The sequence below is a fragment of the Cylas formicarius genome, unplaced genomic scaffold (assembly GCF_029955315.1).
Source record: "Cylas formicarius isolate icCylForm1 unplaced genomic scaffold, icCylForm1.1 PGA_scaffold_7__23_contigs__length_41026272, whole genome shotgun sequence".
NCBI lineage: Eukaryota > Metazoa > Arthropoda > Insecta > Coleoptera > Brentidae > Cylas > Cylas formicarius.
This window is the reverse complement of record NW_026844352.1, coordinates 4,321,166-4,338,049: the sequence shown is the minus strand read 5'-3', so window position 1 is coordinate 4,338,049 and position 16,884 is coordinate 4,321,166. Positions and strand designations below refer to the sequence as shown.

At 32.7% G+C, this 16,884-nt stretch overlaps 1 protein-coding gene across 2 annotated transcripts in view; it reads left to right on the top strand.

Annotated features, from left to right (window-relative positions):
- Nucleotides 1–717: 717 nt before the first annotated feature.
- LOC132705379 (B-cell lymphoma/leukemia 11A) overlaps nt 718–16,884 on the top strand; it is a 96,567-nt gene continuing 80,400 nt past the window's right edge. For both annotated transcript variants that reach the window (XM_060675933.1, XM_060675932.1), the window contains exon 1: nt 718–1,135. In XM_060675933.1, the coding sequence (XP_060531916.1) occupies nt 1,099–1,135 (37 nt within the window). In that variant the 5' untranslated portion in view covers nt 718–1,098. The remainder of the gene's footprint in view (nt 1,136–16,884) is intronic.

Genomic DNA, 16,884 nt, shown 5'->3' with positions numbered 1-16,884 from the left:
TTGGATGTATCTTATTTTTAGTTGATTTAGTTGAATTACAATGGCCTACTGCTATAAATAAAGGAAAAAATATATGTTTTTGAAAGGCTTAAATGATTTCCGATTAACGTAAAAGATAATAACTAATAAACGGTTAGAGCACACTGGATTCAACGGAAAAAATCACATATTAATGTTTTTTAAACTCTTCATATACTGTATCTCAAAAACCAAGACAGTTTTGTTGACGGTATCTTCGATTTGACAAAAAAAGACTTTGTTATCTTTAAGAAACTGCGATACTCCGTAAAATGGTACGTCCTGTACATAACATAGTGAATAAATATTCTGAGATCTCGTTTAAATCACACTTGATGAGAATTTTACACCGTGTATCAAATAACGGGCGTTTAATAATTCGATGCGCTTCCTGGACCGCTGCGCGGGTCCGAAAGCTCGCATCGTCCATAACTTTTTACGCCCTACGTCCGAACCAATAGCGCCGGTGACCGCTGTTACGCAAAACGCGTCCCTCCGAAAGCTTCCGTATCGTTTTAAAATAACACCGCGGCATTAACCGGAGTCCTCCCGGAACGTAACATCCGGACGCCCGCTAGCCTTCCCCCACCGTCGCGACACTCGCGCGCATCATCCCTACCACCGTACACACACACGTTTCTATCTCGCAGGACCGCTGGCTAGTAAGTAGCCCGTACGAGCTTTCGCGACGATCGACGACCGGCGCCGAAGTATCCACAGGCGCTTGAAAGCTGTCCGATGGATCTACACACGGCACACGCGATCCGAACATCGAAATAGCCAGTGGTCCAGGAACGCAGCTTCCGCAAGCTCGATCCACGCACGATACTGACCGATATATACATATATACGCGCACGTATTTAATTCGGACAGGCACCATCGAGTCGGAGCGACGCGTTGTCCAGTGACTTGTTATGTGCTATTTTGCGAGACTTTGCTGTTACCGGCGCAAAAAATGTGACGCGATCGCCGCGGTTGTCGTTGTTGTTTGTTTTCGGTGATCGTTTCGCAATGAACTGAGGGGGTGTTTTCGTTGTTCGTTTTGACGGGTGAGAGAGACTATAGCAAAAGCCGCCAACATGAGAATCAAAATGCCAGCAGTCAGGATCGCGCAAGGTAAGAGCCGTTATCGGCGAACTTTTTTTTTTTCTTGATTTTGTCGTCGCCGTTTGTGTACGCGCGGGCGCCCGGCCAATTAAAAGTTTCGCGCGGAACGGCAAAAATTAATAAGTTCCCGCGATGTGTATGCACGAGTCTTGCGCGAAGAATTTACGCGGTCCGGGAATCTTACGGGATCGTTTTCAGTGGCCTTTCGGCTGTTGACATCGCGGTTCGGGATAAAAATTGATTCCCGTTGGTCAAGACGGTATTCGCTTTTCGGACAGTGCGTCAAGTGCGTTATATCAACTTTTAAAAAAACAGTTATTTTTACTTGAAAAAACAGCATTTTTAGTTATTTTATCACAACTGATTGTTTAAAACCTGATAACTCTAAAGAGAATGTTTCTCGACCATTAGGAATATACGATTTTTAAGATACTCGTACTTTTCGTACTATTCTCGAATTTTTGCAAACGTACGCCTCCAATTTTCTTTGTCTTATTCTTGGTTTGTAAAACGGCGATTGTAAAAAATATATAATAGATCCGAAAAAAAAACTGAGTTATTTCAATTGCAGCCCTTCACAATACAATTTTTTGTTATCGCTAGCCTCTTTTTTCATCCCGTTCTTCAACTATAATTTACTTGTAATTTATTCAATCTAAGTTATGTTTTAGACAAATACTTGTCCTTCATAAACAAAGAAACATTGTATTTTTCGTTATACTTTTGCTTATAATATTCTTCAAATTTTTTTTTAAACTGCGCGCCTCAATTTTCTGCCGGTTTTGTAAAAATAAATTTTAAAAATTTTAATGATGAAATCTTCGACAGTTTCAACCTATTGGCGCGATTCAAAGAAGAGGACGATATAGATAGTTCTTTATTTCATAAATTGTTACCGATCTTACCCGATTTTTGTTATTTAGAAATTCCGTGATTTTCTAATTTCTAATCAAGTTCTAATAAACATGTTTTTTTCAAACCCTTTATTACTTAAAGAAATGAATAAATAAGATGCTATCGTTTATAGAGCATTCCCAATGGCGCTAATTCATTTGAAAATGCTTAATCAAATAAAAATGCTCACCAAATTCCTTAATTCATTTATTAGTGTAAATTCCACTTTTATTGTATTGTTTAAATTAATGAACGACTTATTACCCTTAAAAGTACTCAAGATCGCTTAAAACTTAAAAAAAAACTTCTAATGGTCTTTTTGTTTTATTTTTGGTAATTGCGAGTCTACTTTCCGAGTCATTTTTAGTGCCCCTTCGGCTGTTCGCATTGCTTTTCGGGATAAAAATTGATTCCCGTTGGTCAACACAGTATGCGCGTCTAGAACAGTGAGCGGTGTATAGATTTGATTAGTGTTTTTCAAGTGCGTTATATCAACTTTTAAAAAACTAGTTACTTTTATTGAAAAAACAGCATTTTTAGTTATTTTATCACGGCTGACTGATTGATCATCAGGAGTATACGATTTTTAAGATACCCGTACTTATCGTAGTATTCTTGAATTTTTGCAACCGCACGCCTGCACTTTTTTTGTCCTTTTTTTGTTTTGTAAAAATAAATTTGAAAATTTGAACGGCGAATGTAAAAATACAGTTTTACTTCAAAACCACCGACTTAAAAGTGGGGTCAAAAATAAACAAGTATAACTCATTTATTTAAGCGAAATTTGATGATACAAGCTGACTTAATAAAATATCGATAATTATCGGTTCTACCTGCAGTTGCGAATAGTGATTTATTAAAGCGTATGGAGACTTATTTGACATAGTTTCTTGCTTCTAAGACTGCCTAATTTTTTATCGTTCAAATAAAGTGTCTCAAATGATTTTTATTTTATTTTTATTACTCGTAGTGTTAAATGTAAGTTTAAGAAGAAAACTGAAAAAATGCTATGTGTACGGAGAATTTTATGTCCGACTGTATATAATAGATCCCCAAAAAACTGAGTTATTTCAATTGCAGCACTTGAAAATATAAATTTTTGTTACCGCTAGCCTCTTTTTTCATCCCGTTACTTAAATATTCATTTACTTGTTATTTATTCAAATCATGGCCCTTGGGGAGTATGCAAGGTCATTCAAAACTTAAAAATTTTCTATTTACATTTATTTTTGATTTTTTTTACTTGCAAGTTCTAAAACTAGTTCCGATTGGGCAAAATAATAAGTTCTCTCCCACAGTCTTGTTTTATACATTTTTTTTAAATTGATAATAGGGCAAAATTTACTGTTATATTTATCAAGGGGTTGGTTAGTTTTGGTTAGTTGGATCCAACTAAACAATATTGATAATAATTATTAAAAACTTAGGGACCAGGCTGTTCAAAGCGCTCAAAAATCTTTTATATATTCTTCAACGGTTTTGTAAAAATTAATTTTAAAAATTTGAATGTAGAAATCTTCTACAGTTTCAACAGATTATCGCTGTTCAAAGAAGGGGACGATTTTTTTTATAGATAAATAGACAGTTTTTTACTTCAAAAATTGATAGCCATGTTAAAAATAAATGAAATGAAAATAAATAAATAAATAAATACTCCGGAAAGCAAACCTTTCTTTATGGTATGTGTAATAACCATTTTTGAATAAGTGTTAAAGTGAAATTAATTTAAATAATTGATAACGATTGATATAACAATACCAATAAAAGCATTAAATCCAATTTTTTCCCAACCAGTTTTCTATTTGGCAGGGCTGTCACTATTTTGCACAGCTTTCTTTGAACACTTTTTCTGTGTTTTTATCGAATTTTTAGAATTAATGAAACCGTTTTTGCTAAAAGAAGAAGACTAAACAATAATAAATAAAGACGTGGAGATGGGTGTTATTATTATTATTAATTATTATTATTCTTGTTATTGTTAAATATACACGGTGTTCCATTTAAAAAGACAACATTTTCCTGTTTTTCTGTTTTCACAATCGTATTCACTCGAAGAAATGTTACTAGATCGAAATTTGGAAATTTTAAATTCGTTTTTTATGTCTTTGAAATTAGCGAAAATTTGATTACTTAGTAATTTTTGCGAACGTTTTTTTTTTAAATATCCTTTTGAACATTTCCCAACGAGTTTAATTCTTACCGGAGATTACGTTGCCAATTATCGATTAAATTCGTGGCGATCTAATTTTTTATGTGATTGTTGTTATTGTGCGCTAAGTTTGTTAATGTTCTGTGTCGATAAAGCTAAACTCAAGTGTTTTGCGAGATACCAAGCATCATTTAATTCGTAAACGGAAAAAAAATGCGTACACAGGGGCGTATCGAAAAATTCCCAATTACGCCAGTCATCTTTGGGGTTACGTCACTATTAAAAGCAATAAATTTAAGGTGGACAAAAGGGCCCGAAACTCTATTACTCCGTCGTGTGTCGCCCAGATAGGTATTCAAATTAATTCTTTAAAGACACGCGCCTGCACCCCATTTGAATATTAATTCAGGGGCGCATCTTCTTTTAATATTATCTATACGCGCGTAGCGTACTCGATCAACTTGCTACCTCACAAAAAGCTTAAAACTTTTTTTTGCCAACGACCTGGAACGTGTCCATCTTGTTTGCGGATGGGGTCCCGACTGAAAGGGGTGTTCTGTTTACGGTTATGCGGGAAAGTCGACTTAAACCCTTTTTTCGAAAGGTCCATGTGAACCGTGTGGTCAGCTTTAGTGGTCAATAGATACGGGAAATGGAAAAACTACCCAGGTAAAATGTAAATTTGTTTAACGGTCAGTTAATTGGGGCATTGTTGAATTTTCGACTGGTTCGGCTGCGTAAAATATATCCCATATTTTCAGTAACATATTTATTATTTTTGTTTGTTGATGATTTGTCATTAGTCGATATTCCGTTTCCAATGGATGTTGTTGTTCCTGGTATAGTTGACCAAGTGTTTGAGAGGAAACATTATTCGATGACCACTCTTGATTGTTTCGTGTCAACAATGACATTCTGAAAGTGATAAATTAGCTGTGAATAGAATTAAGTGGATTATAATTTAATAACAACGTGATTGAATTTAATTTTAGTATATTATGCAGCAAGTGCGGTAAACGGCATTTGACTCACGAGTTTACTTGACACGAGCGGAGCGAGTGTTTAATAATCGAGCGAGTTAAAAAGTTTACCGAACGTGTTGCATACTATACTTTTTCTACGACCTTTAGTTTTTGGGTATATTTTCGTAAAACAACACAAATACATTCACTGACATGACCGTCAGAGTTGACAGACGTCCAAATTGAAAGCTTGGAAAATATCTCCGAAAACATCCGATTGCTCCCAAATCCGTGCGGTAAAATCCCGGAAATGTCCGAAGTGGCTCGGATTCGTGAGAAAGGAAATTGACGTGGTAAAGTGATACTTCCCGCACGCTAGATCGGTGGGTAATTATTTATTTTATAGACGGGAGTAGAAAAAATAATTTTCAGTTTTCAATACGAGTATTAATATGAAGTTATATTGTGCATTTGATATATATTTTTTGAATGTGTTATCTAATTGCTGAAATAAATGTTATTATATTATCATTATGCATCCATTAAACGATGTTTAACTGAGAAAAATTTTGTTTTCGTGCAATTGATGTCTGCATCGTTTACAATATTTTGTATATTTTTATGAAGTATGTATATATATTTTATGAATATGGGTTTTTGATTAATGTCCATTGACCAATTTTGATTGACATTTGGTAATATTGGTTGTTGTGAGAAACGGCACATTTAGTAGTAATCAAATTAAGTTTAGTGGCGCTCTATGAGGCACCGTATCGAATATTGTTGAACAATAAAATTTGCACCACTATAAAACCGAAAATGCAACTTTTGGTATTTTCTATTTTTTTTTCAATTTTATGACATTTCTCTAATTCTTGTTATCCAGATTCCTCGAAATTTGATGTGTCGTGATAAGAAGCTAAATTAACCATAAACACATAAATAGCTGACTAGAAATACAGATCAGTTAAATTTGAGTGTGTGTTAAAATTTTGGAAAGTTTTGCTGTATTTCATACAATTTTTTATATTTATTTTTTTTCTTTGCTTCATCTTCATCATCATCATCATCATTCATTGTCATCGTTATCATGGTTTGGTTATGCATGTAAAAGCAAGATCGAGAAAATGCTATGCAAATACCATCGCTGGAAGCTTTTGGTATTTACATAGAAACCGAATGTCATGTCAAATAATATTATTTATTAATAATAATAGGAATATCAATTATAGTTAGTAATAATAATAATAATATGTATTTTATAATAAATGGTTATGCGTGTGTAATGCCTAATTTACCTATAACCCTCTTCAAGGAATATCCGAATACGATATTTAGCGATTCGTGGAATCCAAATAAAAATATCCACTGCATTTTGTTCTCGGTCAATTGGCACAAAAAAATTTGATAGGTCAATTCCACAACGCTCGGGACTTTTTGACAATTTATTAATTTAATATCGACAAAACGGCCGCCGATCTTAACTGAGGATATTCTAATAATGCGAATTTCCAAAGTTTTTGAAGCGGTTATTAAAGATATTAATAAAAATCGATTAGGACTTGTTCCCAATTAGGGACATACCATTAATTGCTTTTTTTCTCGAAAACGAAGAAAAATAAGCAAAAAATACAAGGGTCAAAAAAGTTGCATAGTTGGAAAATATAATAAAATTACTTAAAAATTCAGTGGCGCACATTTTTTGTCGAATGTATATATGGTTTAAAGTTCGGACCGTTTAAGTTACACGAACGGAATTTCCGGACGATCTGTATAATAGAATCCTTTGCCTCGAAGACCAGATAAATAGACAATAATTTTGGTGTACATTGTTTTTCGATCTTAACTAAAATCTTATCGAACAACCCGTGATTTTTCAAACTTTAAGATATTTACTTCAAGTGCCGATTTCATCTAACCATATTTAGCCATAAAATGTTAAATAAAGTAAAATAATACATTGTGTTGTGATATATGACATGACAATTTCAATAAATGTAATCAAAAGTAACCAATTTTACATAACATATATGTGCATATACAGATATAAATCTAACATAAAAAATTATCTTATTTTTCAAAACGACTGTGTGCTGTGATATATATCACAAATTGTTCCTAAGATGATATATTAGATTGATTAATAATAACACTCCAGACGGTACAATAAATTATTTAGGTCTACATATAGATAAAAATAGAAATTGTTTGCAACATGTAAGTAATATATGTAATAAAATTCTCATGTGTGGCTACTAATAACTAAAGTAATATACTACATAATGCTTCCTTTTTGAGCCCTTTTAGATACCTACGTAATGTGGTTCTCTATAAGGAGTAATCCTACACAGATTCTGCAAAATAAGGTGTTAACGGTACTGTACCAGAACAAACTAAAACTAAACACAAGAGTTTTATCTTATAATCAGCTACAGAGCTATGAAACAATAATAACATTTATCAGACCTGTAATAATAATAAATGCTGTTTATTGGTCAGAGATAAATAAGTAATACCAAAATAAAATAGAAAAATACAGAATTACAAAAGAAAAAATAATAGCAATACCAGTATAACATCAAGATGATGAAGTGCTACCCTTACACTTAACCCAAGAAACTTGTAAAAGTTAGCTAAAGTGATGAATTAACTAAGTGATGAAAACAAATTAACATTGATAAATACTTTTGAGAATTTAATGGGGGAAAGTAGTAGTCCGGAATAGTTTCTTTGTGTGGATTTTAAAATGATTTGTAGATAGGTTTTTGAGTGAACGAGGCAGTCAATTTTAAGCAGTAAAAGCATTTCTAAATAGAGCGGATTTATGATTGTTATCTCAATCCTAGAGTGGACGCTGGAAATACTAATTAGTTTGTTGGATTTCAATTCAGCGATTATTGGCGAGGTGGATATGTGTTTTTTCTTTAACATCTAGAAAGTTTGTCAACAGACACCGTCTTTAAATATGTTTATTAAGAAAACTTCAGCTCTGGGTAATAAGCGCTTAAGTTTGTGCAAACGCATCAAAACAATTTTGAGGCCGTAATTGTTAAACCTGTGAAAATATACTTAGAAAAAATATTTATTACATTATTATGATATTAATAGTTGCTGTTTCTCACGTGGCCAGAGCTAATATAAGCACTGCTTTGAGAGTTTGTTCTGTCATAACGCTTTTTTAAACTATTAAACTAATTAAATTACAGTTTTGTAAAATGTAATTAAAATTTGTATATCTACCCAAAATAACGTTTCGAAGCAACTAAAATAAATGCGATAAATCATAGACGCGATAAAGAGGTGGCGAAAGTGAGTTAAAAATATATCTATATATGACGGGAAAATTTCGAAGCAGCCTTATTTTATTTGTGTGAAACATGTCGCGCCGAGCACTGCAAATATTTGTTTTGCGTCAGTTGGAACATCACGTTGTCCACTAGATTAGATAAAAACTAAGGTGAACTGATTAAGGGGAAAAACAAAGGTTGGAGGAAAACCCAAGGGACGAATCTCAGCCAAAATATGTAGATACCACATTCGCAAAACCGGAACATTTTTCACGGTTTTCACAAATATTTTACACATTTTTAAATGATTTTACAGATTTCAAAGCAACGTTTAGATTATGCCGAAAATTGTTGGATGCATTGGAAATTAAAAGTTATTCAACTAAAAAAAAATAAAAATTACACCTAAAACCAGTGTTAAGCCTGCAACAAAATCAAAAATTATAAATTTCTTCAAAATCTTTGGTCCTAATTTGTTCCATAGGTTATTAAAAAAGTTACAATTAAAATTGAATAGAAAAAAAGCTTCGGAAATATTTTTTTTCATTTATTTTGTATGACTTTGTTATGCCCCATATCTTCTAACCTTAAAAATGTCAATTAAGTTTATTTAATTTGTAGGCACTCTTGCAGTTATACCAACTGGTATTTATCGACATTTTTTAGCGTAAATCCGTCATCAAAAATCTGTATCTGTAATTCCTAATAATTTCTCTGAAATTCCAATTTTACTTCTAATACTTGTAATCCTACGCACTAATTCCCTAATTAATACATGTATTACCTACTAATTCGTTTTGAAATCCAGCTATCACCAACTAATTCCGATACCAAGTTTTTGTTAATAAAAATAAAAAATATTTAAAAAATCCTTAGGTATATAAAAATACTAAAAGTCTAGAATTATTTTTATTTTGATTAATGTTTTATAAAGTCAGTTAAATTAAGAAATTACACTTAAACGAAACATTAAAAATTTAACATTAGGGAGAAGGACAATAAACATATGTCACAAAGCATCAAAATAATTCATTTTGGTCAATTATCATATTCTAAAATTTCATAGCAACATATTCGAGAAGTCGCCTAAAAAAATATTTGTTTTTGTTATTACAGTTCAATCAGTTAAGGGAATATCAGTCAAAATATTGTAAACTGATACTGCTTAAAAATTCGCTTTATGTTTTGAGCAGTATACTGATCATTAGACTGTCATATGACATCCTGACAAACTAAAGTTTGTTTTCACGCCCAATATGTGATCTAAAGGCAGGTTTATGCTAACATTTTGGATAATTAAAATTAGGACTCATATTTTTAATATTTAAGTTTGTTTTGCTTGTGGATAGTTTGTTAATTATTTTAGCTGAAAACATAAGAGCAGACATTTACAGAAATGATTGCAAGCAAGATAAATTCGTGAAGATAACTTGCAAGAAATGTATGTTATGCTTATATTTTATAGGTATTAGAGTATTCAGTATTTTATTCAATTTTATTGTTTATCGTTGATTGTTCTAGCAAGTATTATCATTAAGAAACGCCTAAACTAAACAAAAAAATAAGAAGATAATTTTTAACTTTTAAATAAACAACTTAAAAACAATTAGGTTTAGGTAAATGCAAGAATTGTAACAAATTTAGATCACTGTTGATCCATAAACTTGGCAAGAAGAATCCCAGCTTGAACTCTTCGGCTCATGGTCATGGAGTTATGAAGTTTTCTTCAAGCGACAATTCTTTCGATACTCCCTTGCCATAACTCCTGCTCTTTTGAAGTATAAAATTTATTGGATACAGCGGTTTTACCATTATCCCCCATATGTTTTGATGTATTGCCATTCTAGAACCATTTGCAATGCAGGCAGGACAGGTGTCTTGTTGGAAAATATAATTATTTTTTGAGTAAAGCTTTTCCACACTGATCTCTAGATCCGAAATAGCACTCCTTTTTATTTACCGTGTACCTGTCGTTTAAACGTTGCTGGACACTTTCATTTGACACTTTTTGGAGGACTGGAAGATATTTTCATGGGAAGATATAACTCCATCCTAAAACTGCTTGATAGTTAAGAGCGTGCTTTCTTCTGATGGGAAAGTGGTCTTATCTGCCGCCATTTATTAACGGATAAACGGTTGTTCTGCTCACATTAAAATGTTGAGCTGGTAAGGACCAACCATCTTCTAACTTGGTCACAATTCTTGCTTTTAACTCTCTGCTCATATGTTAAGCAATTTTACGATTCCTTTTATTTTCTAACGACGTATTTGTGACAACCCTGACAATCTTTATTATTTGGTAATATTAGAAATATGAAAAAGATGAAAATAGAGAAAGAGCAAAAGGAAAAACAATATAAACAATAACAATTTTTGTCTGAAAATAGTATAAGGCGACTGATACCACTAATTTTTTAATACAGTTATTTAATCACGTACTGGCGTTTTTTACATTTGAAAGTGCTAAACCACCTAACGAAATCCAGAAATACGTTATGAATTGACAAATATTTCATAGATTTCACGGATTTTAGATGGTTTCGTTTAGGTACGCCAGAAAAACGACCCTATTCGAGTTTGTCGTTGTTTTTTGTTTCACCTACTCGCGGGGGTGTCTGTTATGCGTCCACCTATCCCTGCAATCATTAGGGTTGCCGTTCAACCGCAAAAATAACGAAGTGTGTTTCTGAAATGTTCGATAATTGTTACAACCCGCACTGAAATTATCATTTCCGGTCAGCGTTGGCTACTTTGAATATACCGTTTCTATGTTTGTATATTCCACCATTATTTTTCTGCAATTGGAATCACAAAACCGTGAAATATATTTTGTCCGTCTTGGATTATCACTGGTACAATTTAAATATCCAAATAGTTACGTAATTGTACGGGAGACTAATGTATGGTTAGTCGTTTTGTGGTGTGTGAACTTTCTGACAATTTAATTGATTATAATTTCTTAATTTTTAATATATTTTACATGAGAATCTAGGTATCTTTTTAAGGATTCTTTGGCGCAGGGTTTTCCTTCGTTTTTTGTAACTATTGGTTTTGGAAATTAAATTTAAAAGCTATTAATAGCGATAAATTACCACACATTGAATAAATTAATTTTGGATGAAAGTTCTTGGTATTACCCTTGTTCTTATTTGTTAATAGCATAGTATGCAACAATTTTTATAAATGATACTTTAGTCACGAGGCCATTTAAGCACCATATACTTTTTCTGCGACCATAAGTACCTAGAAATAAATTTGAACGATACAAGCATCTGTTTGCGTTTTTTGTCCTGGTTGAAACGTTCCTTGTTTTGCTTATTATTTGCTTTGGTTCGGCCTAATTGACCGTTTTGTTAGGTAAATTTATCTAGCGGTAAATGTAGACTTATAGACCGTTGGTAGATAGTTACACCGACGAATTTGGTAACGAAGTAGAAACACTTTTTATTTCTTAAGTGTTGTGTTTGTTTTTGCCAATTTTGGATGATGTTGGAGTTTGTTTGTTAATCATAGGTAGAAGAAAATATTTTCAAACACTTTTTCTACATTGTTTTCGCAAATAATTTTGATACTCGTTTAGGTTTTTCTGAAACTCTTTCAACGAAAATTATAGTGTAAGAAAATGTTGGGATTTTTGCTTCTTTCTTTCTTTTTCTCCCTATTCTTCTACCTCTTCTATTTCCTATCAATATTTTCCATTAAATATTAAATTGACTTCCTCTTAAATTCTCTGAAGTAATTTTTATATCTGGGCCATATTGTAGAAAATTTGGTATTTGGTATTGATGTTTTAAGAAATATTAATTATTGTATTTTTGGAGGGCTCAACCACTACGGGAAATACTGTCCAAATGTAGCTGTTATTTTATTGAACCGTGAGCACTAAACAGGGAGTTTTGAAATGTAGATATGGTGTGCAGATTTCAGGTAAAGGATTTTATTTAACTTGAACCATTTGCATGGCGTTTCATGGAAAGTGATTCTTCGTTTAAAATATTTAAACGTTGTATGGAAACGAGGATATTTTTTATTCGAATCATAATAAAATCTTAAAAAAAAAAGTGTCAAGCATTAATTTCGAAAATTCATTTCGACAGAAAGTCAGCAAAAAATGGTCTAGGATTGTTATAACCGAAGATTACTTGATAATTACTTTGACTGATTTTTTATTTATTTCTTTTTAGTTAGTTATTTATTAACCATCCTGCCTTTATTTATTTTGAACATATCAATTGCTTAAATCATAAATAAGTTGTTAGTTGTTCAAGAAAATACAAACTCATTGTAAATAATAATTTGTTTTTTTGATGTTTTGTACAGGTTCTTAGGTAAGGTAGCATTTACAAAATTTCGTCACATGTTTTTAGCCTTTTTTTAATTTTCACAACTTATTTAATAAAAAACAATATAAATTAGAGTGATTTCTTATATCTTTAATCTTTTCAATTTGAAATTTTTTGACAGTTTAATTTTAATCTCAATTTTCAATAAACTTTTCGAACCTAAACTTCTTCATTTAATTTGTAAAATTAATTTTTATTAATTTAATTTTAATTAATTAATTTTCGTAAAATGTCAATTGGTTTTCTTTTTTGACTTTTTTGACTAAAAAGTCCCATTTTAGGCCAAGCCACTTAAAAATGCAAAGTTTTGAAAATGCCAAAATTGAAATATTACTGATAATCATTATGGTTTATTTATTTATGGAGATTACGATGTATTGTGTGAAAGAAATGATAAGCAAAAAAAAAACAAATAAACGATTTCCCACAAAAGGTACACCTTGGGCTGTTACATTATAGTTCCTAAATATCACAAATATTGCAATATTACTAAGTTTAAAAATTTACCTCACAATTCTATTACTTGCAAATACGGTTATAGAATTAATGTATAACTTGTGTAGTTTAAAATGTCAACATCGGGGTAGTTAAAATTGTCAATAAAATGGAAAGATCGTGTTATGTTATGTGTCAATGCTTATGCTAGGTTTGGATAAATTAATGATATTGAATATGCAATATTATACTTCCTACTTATGCTTTATATCAATTACCGATTTAATTTTTTCTCTATTAGTACTCAGCAACCATTGTTTCGGTTCTATTTTAAGTGGTTTTAATTTGGTTATTTACTTTAGTTTAGTATGAATTTACTTATGTAAAACATAGTTTTTTCCTGTGTAATATTCGAATAATTCTTTTAATTTTGATGAAAATGATTATTTTTAAGAAGCCAACACCTTCCATCTAAAACCAAAATTACGGAAACGCTACGTCGATGATACTTTTGTTATTTGGCCTCATGGTTAGGAATCCCTAATAGATTTTCTGAGACATTTAAACTTCATACACCCTAACATATGTTTTATGTTTTTTGAACCCAGAATTAAAACACCTTGCCTCTGCTCTTCTCTCTAAAAATTTCCACATTAAAGATATTAAGCGTTCCATCCCAAAATACACTTCGCCACAACCTTCCAATAGCAATGAAGCCGAAAGCGCACTTGCCACTGTTGTCCTTCTTTACATTCCAAACATCACTGACCACATATCAAAAGTTCCAAAGAAATAGATCGTCAAAACCAGATTTACCACGTGTCCAAAAATCTCTCAACATCTTCGATCCGTCAGAGAAAAATTTCCATTTGAGATGCCAGTACAGAGACCGGACGAAAAATATCAACTAGGCTCACAGACCATCAAAGAGGCTTAAGACTAAGACAAATAAACTCATCAGCAGTTTCCGAAGACAATCACGAAACCGGTCATAAAATTTTATTCGATAAAACTAAAATTCTTGCATGTAATCAATTCTTCTACCAACAAAGAGTCATAGAAATCTATAAGCAACCTAACAATCTTAACCTAGACTCAGGTCTTTATCTGTCACCAATATGGGAATCAGTCATCCGAGACGGTGTTTATGCCCCTCATTTAGCTCCGTCCCCCTCAAACAATATATAAGCAGGTACAGAGTAAAATGCGAGCCAGTTTCAGTCAAGCTCTGAAGAAGCCAACAGAATGATTGGCGAAACGTCAGCAAGTTCGACTCAGCAAAAACCGACGCAGGAGGAAACCAGAAGTATTACAGTAGCCTGTGGAAGTTTGTTTGAAAAATTAAAATGATTATTAGTCGTAATAATATCGATACCGCCTTCCTCAGCGCTACTCCCACCACAGACTTTAATTCGTGGGCTTTCGGTTGCTAATTAAAATTATTTATCCACGAAATCATGCGACATCCCCAGAAATCGTGTGGAAATCACTGATTTGCGAAATACTGTCTCACAATTTTTAGCACGGTGGCATTGTTAAAGAAATAATTCAAAACGCAAAAATCGCTAGGGTCTTAAAACCGACCGTTTTACGAGATTTCGCTAAGTGACAATTAATTTACCATAAACTTCCAGTGTTTTATGTGCCGAGGTGCATATCGAACTTGAGACCGCGCGTTGGCAAAGTTTATGGACGGGACCACCCGAATTTCCCAAATAAAAGAGAGTAGATCGTAGTAAAATTAACTTTTGGAAAAATTGTGAATTACACGAGGAACCTTTACTGTTACGAGCTATAAACTTATATGGTCGGTATTTGGGTTCTTGTTATTTTCGAAAATTGATGAAATCGAATTTTTGAAAGTATCTGCGCTCGTATAAAAATTTTATATCTCGATAACGGTAGGTCCTATGGGATCGCCGTTGGTACAATTTTTTTTTGTACGTTCTCCGTTCTCGTCTTTTGGAGCTACAAAATTGAAATTTGCCTCCTTTTTAACCTTCCACGAGGCACATAAGCTTAGAAGAAATGGCCCTGATCCGACGCCGGGAAGTATTAAAAAAAAAAAAAAATTCGCCTGTGCAAGGGTTTACAAAAAAGACTATTTTTCATAAACCGTTTACAAGACCGAAAAAATTATTGAACCAGAACAGGCACAGGAAACGATTCCATAAACTTTTATTCTTGGTAATTTTTCAAAAATATACAGGGTGCGCCGCAAATTCTAAAAAACGGGTCCCCCCCTTTTACATGACGATATAGCCCATATAGACAGCGTAAACTTTTGTATTTACGCTTTTTAAGTATTGAACAGGTTGTTTGCGATATTCCGTGCATTATTAAAAAACATAATACTTCACTTGGGAGAGAAGTAGAAGTCTGGACCCGCATTTAGAATCATTAATTTGGGGCAATAAAATAACGCGAAGTATTTTTTTTTAATTTTTGATTTTTTTTTGTGAATATTTTGGCATCTAGAGAAACATCTTTTCCTCCAAAGCCGTTCATCCGATCGGAAAAATTTTACATCCGTAATACGCGGGAGACCCGGCGCTATGACTTTTGTTTCACGCATTTTTTCGATTATATACAAGGTGTTTTAGTTATGGACAAAAATCTAAAAGACCCTGAAAATTGTTCTTTTAGAGAGTAAATTATTAACCGTAAATCAAAATTCGTACAAACAATAGCTAATCCGTTCAAACAGTATTATAGGACTACAATTTTTGTATTTACGGTTTTGGTCTATCACATACGCTGTTCGAGATATTTGAAAAAATCCAAATGAAAATCACCATTTCTCGCCCTCAATCTACACGCGATGACGTCATTTATAATTACCACATACTGCATGGTTTCAGAATACAAGTAGTTTTTTGAAAACCATTTACTCCATTGAAAAAATTCGGCTACCAGGAAACTAAGGAGATCCAGAGCTATATCCCCTATTTCGAACATTGTTGGAATTATATAGAGGGTACGTCGTTCGTGGGCAAAAAATTCTAATAGATTATACCAACGCGGACCAAGGCATACTGGTCTCTCTTCTTTTGCGATTTTTGAAATCTTACTAAATCTGAGAGTTTAACCTATGATTAGTCCTTATGTTTTCATCTCAGTTGTTCTTAAAAACTGTTTGGACACAAACTTTTATATATCCAAATCACGTTCCAAAGGAATCTAGAAATCTTGGCTGCGATTGCTGTGTTTGTCCTATTACTTCTTATTTGTTTACATCTACTGGGGTCTCTAGATGTGCCTGCTGTTTTGATATATTACTGCGTTTAGATATTATTTGCGATTATGTCGGAAAACACCATATCCTGACAAACTAAGGAAAGTTTTTATGGAGTTGTGGATACTTTATTTCCCAAAACTATCACTACAGTTTTCTATTACAGAGATAGACACTGCAGCAATAAACCAAGATCAATGAAAAGGGAGAATGTATTGTGCCCAATGCGCAATGGCCAAAAGTTGCATTTTGAGAATTTACAAAAAAACATCGGGGTCAATTTCATTAAACGTTAACTACAAACATGGGAAAGTAGGCGAAAAATGTTTACCTAGTGATAAAACGCCATGTTATGCGGGGTGGAACGTTGATAAGATAATATTAACAACCGCTGCTAGCGACCATACTGGTCACATATTAGTTTGCGCTGTTTAGTCACCAAATAATACGCCG